Genomic DNA, 7,866 nt, shown 5'->3' on the forward strand with positions numbered 1-7,866 from the left:
TTCCTTGCATTATCTGAATAAAACCATTTGGGTTCCTGCCTGTAAAATGTTCCCCCGTACTTGGACTCAATGTTGGTATACTTTCTGGCTCTTTAGAGAACGTTCATTTTTACTGCTATAACCAGTGCTAGGGTGCGTCTTATGACCAGACTCAGTCAAACCTGATCTGCCATTGTGTTACTTGGTTGCGTTCTATGACCGCACTCAGTCAAACCGAATCTGCCATTGTGTTACTTGGTTGCGTTCTCTGACCAGACTCAGTCAAACCGAATCTGCCATTGTGTTACTTGGTTGCGTTCTATGACCAGACTCAGTCAAACCTGATCTGCCATTGTGTTACTTGGTTGCGTTCTATGACCAGACTCAGTCAAACCGAATCTGCCATTGTGTTACTTGGTTGCGTTCTATGACCAGACTCAGTCAAACAGAATCTGCCACTGTGTTACTTGGTTGCGTTCTATGACCAGACTCAGTCAAACCGAATCTGCCATTACGTTGAATGTTTGCGTTCTATGACCAGACTCAGTCAAACCGAATCTGCCATTGTGTTACTTGGTTGCGTTCTATGACCAGACTCAGTCAAACCGAATCTGCCATTATGTTGAATGTTTGCGTTCTATGACCAGACTCAATCAAACCGAGTCTGCCATTGTGTTGCTTGGTTGCGTTCTATGACCAGACTCAGTCAAATCGAATCTGCCATTATGTTGCTTAGTTGCGTTCTATAACCAGGCTCAGTCAAACCAAATCTGCCATTGTGTTGCCTGGTTGCGTTCTATGACCAGACTCAGTCAAACCGAATCTGCCATTGTGTTGCTTGGTTGCGTTCTATGACCAGACTCAGTCAAACCGAATCTGCCATTGTGTTGCTTGGTTGCATTCTATGACCAGACTCAGTCAAACTGAATCTGCCATTGTGTTGCTTGGTTGCGTTCTATGACCAGACTCAGTCAAACCGAATCTGCCATTGTGTTGCTTGGTTGCGTTCTATGACCAGACTCAGTCAAATCGAATCTGCCATTGTGTTACTTAGTTGCGTTCTATGACCAGACTCAGTCAAACCGAATCTGCAATTGTGTTGCTTGGTTGCGTTCTATACTTCAAAAGGATCTGTTTATAGATTTGATTTTATATTATAGCAGTAGTCTTCAAGTGCCGTGTGTCGACTGTAAAATATCTCCTAATATTTGAACTATGTTTTCGTATCGGGCAATGGAGAAGATTAAGTTTTACAAAAATAGAACTAAGGGAGCGCGAGGGATGTTTCACAGTTCATTGTCTCTCATGAACAAACTCAATCAAACCGAGTCTGATATTGTGTTGCTTTGTTGCGATGCTTCATAAAGGTCTTTTTATGGAATTTATCAACCATTACAACAGCAGTCTTTTAGTGTCCTGTGACGGCTATAAAACGTTTCCCCGTACTTGGACTAAGTGTTGTTACATTTTCTGATTATTTGGAATCACCGAAAAAATGTGATTTTACTGTTATAGAATTCCGCTTAAGTCAGAGATAGTGGGCATGTGGTTTGTTTCACAGTTCATTACCTCTCACGAACAGATTCATTTAAACCGAGTCTTCTATTTTGTTGCTTGGTTGCGTTCTGTGCTTCTATAAAAGAATCATTTAAAAGATTTTTCAATATTCCTTATGACTAAATATTTATACACCAGTACTAAAGTATGATAATATTTCTGAATTTGTTCAAGTTAGGAATGTTCTGTCATGATTTCAATTATTCTCATTGGGTGAAAGTTGCCTAGAAATAAAGGTTGATCGTTTTTGTTTCAATGAAAAAAGTAGATCCTGTCCATTCATTTAATATCAAACTCTTTTAAATACCGTTACTATAAAATGCAGTTAACATTTCTAAGGTGTTTCTAGTACTGTTCAGATTGATGAATCAGCTAATGATAGATAACATTAAAGCAACCTTACAGTTCTACGAGAATTGTGAAAACACCTAGAGAAAATAAACGATAGAACGAAAGTATAAAACCTTTACAAGTATAATTCTCCTTACGCCTTGAAATGTTGAGTGGACAGTTTAACATGTAATGAATCTGTCTCTCGTTAGAGATTTCATAAAAAACCCAATATACATAAGTGTTCACTTAAAGATATCAAGAGACATAAACGTTTTATACTTTTGATAAATTGACACCTACTTACTGGCCCCTAACCGATGTAAGTTCGAAAGCTCGCTTAGATTTAGAATTTCTCATCCAGATTCCTTACAGCAGATAGGTGGTTCTACTCAGGTGCCAGCCTCTGCCTAAAACAATGCCCGGATGGGTCTTCCTCTACAGTCAAAAGCTGGAAATGTGACCTAAATTGTGTTACATAACAAATAAAAGATTGTTTGTTCATCCTATACTTAAAGTCGACTTAAAAATAAAAGCACTAGGAATGCTTAATATTTTGTACTGTTAATCACCGTAAGACGAAGGGTTATCGTCGTTTAAACCTCACGGTTAGGTGATGGTATAATAGAATACTTCCACGAAACTGAAACAGCTATCACGAGTAGTTCTTTTTTCAGTACTCCCTATCGACCAATAAAAAGCCAAGATGAAAAGCCTATATTTAAGCACATGTCTGAATTCTAAGAAGTATATCTATAGAACCACTTTTCCAAACACAAAACCATATGAAAGTAATGCGATACTGGATTTTTAATGAGACGCTATTTAAAGGAATACACTTAACACCAAGCTGTGATCAAACGAGTTATACATGTTACTTTATCACGAAGTGTAAACGTCATAAGTGATAATTATAGTTAACAAAACTACAGTGTCTCTTAAAATACCAGTAAATGTTTTATTTGGTCAATGTTCACTTGGTTATGCATAAAAATATGACACGGCGAAAAACATTTTAGACAACGTTTACAATAAGTATTTTTATGTGGGGTGGGAGATGGGGAAGGGAATTTTAACTGTAAAGAAATGTTTCATCTAAATTATCACAACAATAAAGGGATAATAATTTGACAAGCATAAATGACTTGTAAAAGCTGCCGGGATAATATTTTAAAAATTCATCAATTCTTTAAATTGCTGGTATTCTGTTTTTTATAAACTTTGTGAAGCATGAAAAGGCAGAGTCAAACTGGCCAGCCCATTTAGGTCAATAGAGAAAGTGCAGATCTCGGATCATCGCCGGGTCATGAGTTTGATCCCCGGCCGAAGTGTATGCTCTTCGTGACATTTTTATAAAGAATAATGTGTCTAAGATTTTTGATTCCTACACATCTGATTCATATGTAGAAGTTGACTGTTACTTGCAAAGAATCCAGTAACTCTGGTTAGGTTTCCCCTGCCACAAAATGTGTATTCACCGGGTAAACAGAGGCTTAACTCGAAAGTATTCCTTTTCACTGTCTGCCAATAAAACAATCAATGAGGATTTTACAATACACTTACGTAGTGTATTTAGTTAAAGAAGGGGCTCTTGACTTCTAGGTAAGACAATCATGTAAACAAAAGCGGTGATCAGATCACGTGATTAGTCAATGGTTGTTGATTAATATTTAAGGAATCAATCTTCTTGTATCCAGCATCATTGCGCTTGTAACTGAGAGATTTTAATTTCTAGATAATAACAATAATAAAAGGAATTATGGTAAGTAAAACTAAAGATACTCTGAGTTCTACCGATTACTTTAAAGCATCAGATAATGCGTTCATACAACAAAACACGAAATTGACAAAACAATGCTCAGTGTGCTTAATAGATCCTAATTAAAGAAATCAGTCTTGTAACTTCAGACCCATCTACTTCTGGAACACTAACTTAACAAATCTTGATCAGTTAAAAGTAACAACACAAAAGTGATTATGACTTACACGCGAGTTAAAAAAACAGATACAACTTAGTTGTAAGATAGTGGGAGAAATTTATTTGTCTTCCAGTTGACTATTGACTCCCTTTTATGATGACAAATTAGAAAATATACAATCGTTAGTTTTCATTGCCGTTCAGAATGTTACTCAAACGCCTGACGACACTACTGACATTTTGAGCTCCTTTATCCTTTTTTAACCAAAGATTTATATTCATTTCTTACTTATTTTCTATTTCAGGAGGTTAAACTTATGCTAGTTTTAGTTTTATTTCCTTGTTTATGGCTTGCGGATGGCTGTGAACGAAAAACAACCAACAATAATTATTGTTCCGGTCATGCTAAATGTATTATCATCTACAGATGCGCACGGTCTTTAGACAACAATGAAAAGGGACATAAAGTTAGTTATGACGGGGGTAGATTTACTTAATTAATAACAGACCGTTAATCTTTATAACTTTTGCTTTAGAGACATTTTAGAAACTTGCGCAATGTTTGTTTGTTTGTTTGTTTTGGGTTTAACGCCGTTTTTCAACAGTATTTCAGTCATGTAACGGCGGGCAGTTAATCTTACCAGTGTTCCTGGATTCTGTACCAGTACAAACCTGTTCTCCGCAAGTAAATGCCAACTTCCCCACATGAATCAGAGGTGGAGGACTAATGATTTCAGACACAATTTTGTTTTTTTTAAATAAAAATTCACGGAGAACATACGCCCCGCCCGATGATCGAACTCACGACCCCGCGATCCGTAGACCAACGCTCTACCTACTGCGCTAAGTGGGTGGGCTCTAAACTTGCGCAATGCCAACGACAAAATCGTTACTATGTATGCTATGTATGGGGTTTCCAATGCTGCTGACTTTGAATCACTTGCCACTGAATATTGCGGTTTCGAAAGTCCATTTGGGGTGTATAGCTGTTTCGTTTGAGATGGATATCAAGCCGACTGATTTAATACGGTATTTTTCTCAGATGCCCGCATAAGTCCGTATAGGAGCACATGCGATATCCTAGGCAGTTGAAGCTGAAAGTTGCCGTATAATCCAAGTTGTTTCGGTTTGACTTTAACTTCGACGAATTCACAAGAGAAATTAACACTGGATGTTCAAAATAAAATATCAGAAAAAAAGCAGTAACAATCTATGATTGACCAAAAACTAGATAAAACCCATAATGGACGAGCCTTGTTTTGCATTTACGAGATTTATGTTCTGTCTTTCAGATCAGGACTTATAGAATCACACTCCAAGGTGACCCCTGTAATTTTAGTACCTATGACAATAACGGAGATGGAGTAATTACTAAGGAAGAAATGCAGGTTATACTCTGTAGCACTGTGGAAACCGACGCTCTATTCGCGGACCTCGATATATTGGAAGGTTTGTGAAACTAGTATGATTTCCTTACCAATATATAGTAATGTATACTAATGTCGAGACGTACCGTTGACTGTTAACTAGTAATGAAAACGCGTGTGCTTGTAAAAAGTGATTTGAAGAAAAATTATTGAAAGCGAAATTAAATAAATACTATGTATTAGTAAAACTTTTCTCATAAAATGTGCCAAGCAAAGCAGAGATTTTGTAATAATGCATATACATTGTATTCCCTTTGCGGTGCTTGTACATTTAATGTTTTGAAACATCTGATTAATATGAGAATGATCAAACAGAATAAAAGTATAAGTGAAAAGGCTATTTTGTAGTAAATGTAGTTGAACTGTGTACCGGAAAGCGAAAATCATACGCAATGATACATGGTATGACACAGTCACCTGATCAGAACTTTCGTAGTACATGTATTTTGAACACATTTTAATTAGAAAAAAAATGTTCTAGAACTCATTCAATATATTTTATGACACAATAAAACTGGAAGTTAGGGTTATCTTTAGATATACATGATGTTAAGGTATTAGATCACTAATAGTAATGTTTCCAAAATGGCCTTTGCTTGGTATATTCTGAAAGGTAACTGTGTTTCGCAGTTATTTGCAATTTTCAAACAACTTTTACCGTGCCGTTTTTTATAAATTTTGTATAACTTAGGGTATCTCCTCAAGCTCCAGTAGAGACACATTTCAAAGTGATGGCCACTATACAAAACGTTTGCAGAGAACTCATTTTACCATTAACAGACTATTGGTAAACGATTATAAAACACAAAATAAAATTGTCAATATCTTTTTTTCTATGGTGCCTCAAGTACAAGGAGGTTCTCTGTTAGTTATCTAATACCTTAAGAATCGAATATAAAAGTTACATTCATTAGAATGTTCAAATACATCTACAATTTACAGGTCAAAAGGGCATAGTTCAAATTTACATTTTCAGTGTAAATGATTTAAACAAAACGCAAAAGGAGTTGATTCGACCATGATGTAATTTGTATTATAATTTGTATTAACTGTTTTGGGGGAAGGGAATGTATATGATAGCGGTGACGTTACAGATTCAATTAAACCGAGTCTGCTATTATTCTCTTTGCTTTCAAAGGACCTTTTAACAGATTTTATTACGCACGGAATAAAAACCTGCACGTTACATCGTACATGTTTGGCTTTAAAGTACATATGCCTTACTAACTGTAGTATTAAAATATTGTTCTATAAAAATATATAACATCAGATATTTATGATACAAATTTTATAGTGAAAGTAGATAAAACGGAAAAATGGATAATTAACAGTATATTGAGATAGCTCTGGTAACTCTCCTTACATTATCTATGAATTATTTTCAATCCAATATATAAAACATTTAATTAGAGCTATAGAGAAAACCATATTCGCAAATTTCTGTCCATATTACTTCTATCTACTTGATAAAACATGTATCTGTTGCTTATACAAAGGCTTGATATCTTATAGATCTTCTTTGTAAACTTTGTTTTATTTCGTACTTTATTCTTTCAGGTGATGGAGAAATAATGTCGGAAGAATTTAATGCCACTGCACCGCAGATTATAACGAACTGTTTCGAAGATCAACAATTATTAGAATAAGAAATAAAGAATGTTTTGTGCTTTTATTAAATAAGATGAAATAGAACGGTTTCCTTAGCTAATTTGCTATTTAGGCAATATCTTGAAATTCACAAAGGTACATTTTTGAAATTAAGACTGCATTCAGTTCAACAGGTGTTTAAAGCATATAAAACATGTAAAAGATATAATTTATACATTTTACTGCCACATCAGATTTTTAAAAGTCACAAAAATAAATATAAATGCCGGCTGAATATTTACCATTAACTGTATTAGATAATAACATCGTTTACAACAGAAGATACATTTACTCTTTTGTTTTCATTTATATTTTCCCTTTATCTAAACCTTACTTACATAAAGGGATAAAAATTCAGTTATTAACTCATGTGTGTCACTTAGTACAATCCAAATTCTGAATATTTGTTCTATGTATTTTGATCATTTACATTTTCCTGCTTATAAGTTCAAAAATATTGTATTAACCCGCCATCCGTAATACTGCATATAAATGATTTTTTATTTGTATAGAATATGTTCATATTTAGTTATTTTATGTATTGTTAATATTTTATGCTTTAATTCTCTACTTTGTAATTGGTATCAACATTATTGTTATGGGAAACGGTTTTACTTTATCATAGTCGTGTATTGACATTTTTACATTGACATGCTCATTTCACGCCACTTACCATCGCTACTGACTACTGACGTATGTATTGTATATGTTAGTTTATTATACTCTGAATGAAATAAATGTTCATGCATTTCTATTCACGTTTTAACTTAAACCCAGCAAATTTAACTGCTGACCTGTAGCAAAAAATTGCCAATTATAGCTAAAAAAACCCCAAAAAACTAAAAAAAGAAAAAAAAAAAAGAAAAAAAAAAAACTATGGACAAGCAATTTATATACGGAGTCATGTAGTAATGTGTAATGTTCTTATAACCTTTATGCTGTAGAGGCTGGAAGTTAGAACCTTGTACAGACAAATGTACAAATAGCAGTACAATAGCTCTACGGAAG

The 7,866-nt window shown here is 34.6% G+C and overlaps 1 protein-coding gene across 1 annotated transcript; it reads left to right on the forward strand.

The window, feature by feature from the left end:
- Window positions 1-3,335: 3,335 nt before the first annotated feature.
- LOC123543953 (uncharacterized) lies at window positions 3,336-7,612 on the forward strand. Its single transcript, XM_045330016.2, has 4 exons — window positions 3,336-3,628; window positions 4,090-4,251; window positions 5,077-5,233; window positions 6,769-7,612. The coding sequence occupies exons 1-4, from the start codon at window positions 3,626-3,628 to the stop codon at window positions 6,855-6,857; spliced, it is 411 nt and encodes a 136-aa protein (XP_045185951.2). The 5' UTR covers window positions 3,336-3,625; the 3' UTR covers window positions 6,858-7,612.
- The last annotated feature ends 254 nt before the right edge of the window (window positions 7,613-7,866 follow it).

Source organism: Mercenaria mercenaria, chromosome 1 (genome assembly GCF_021730395.1).
Source record: "Mercenaria mercenaria strain notata chromosome 1, MADL_Memer_1, whole genome shotgun sequence".
Lineage (NCBI taxonomy): Eukaryota > Metazoa > Mollusca > Bivalvia > Venerida > Veneridae > Mercenaria > Mercenaria mercenaria.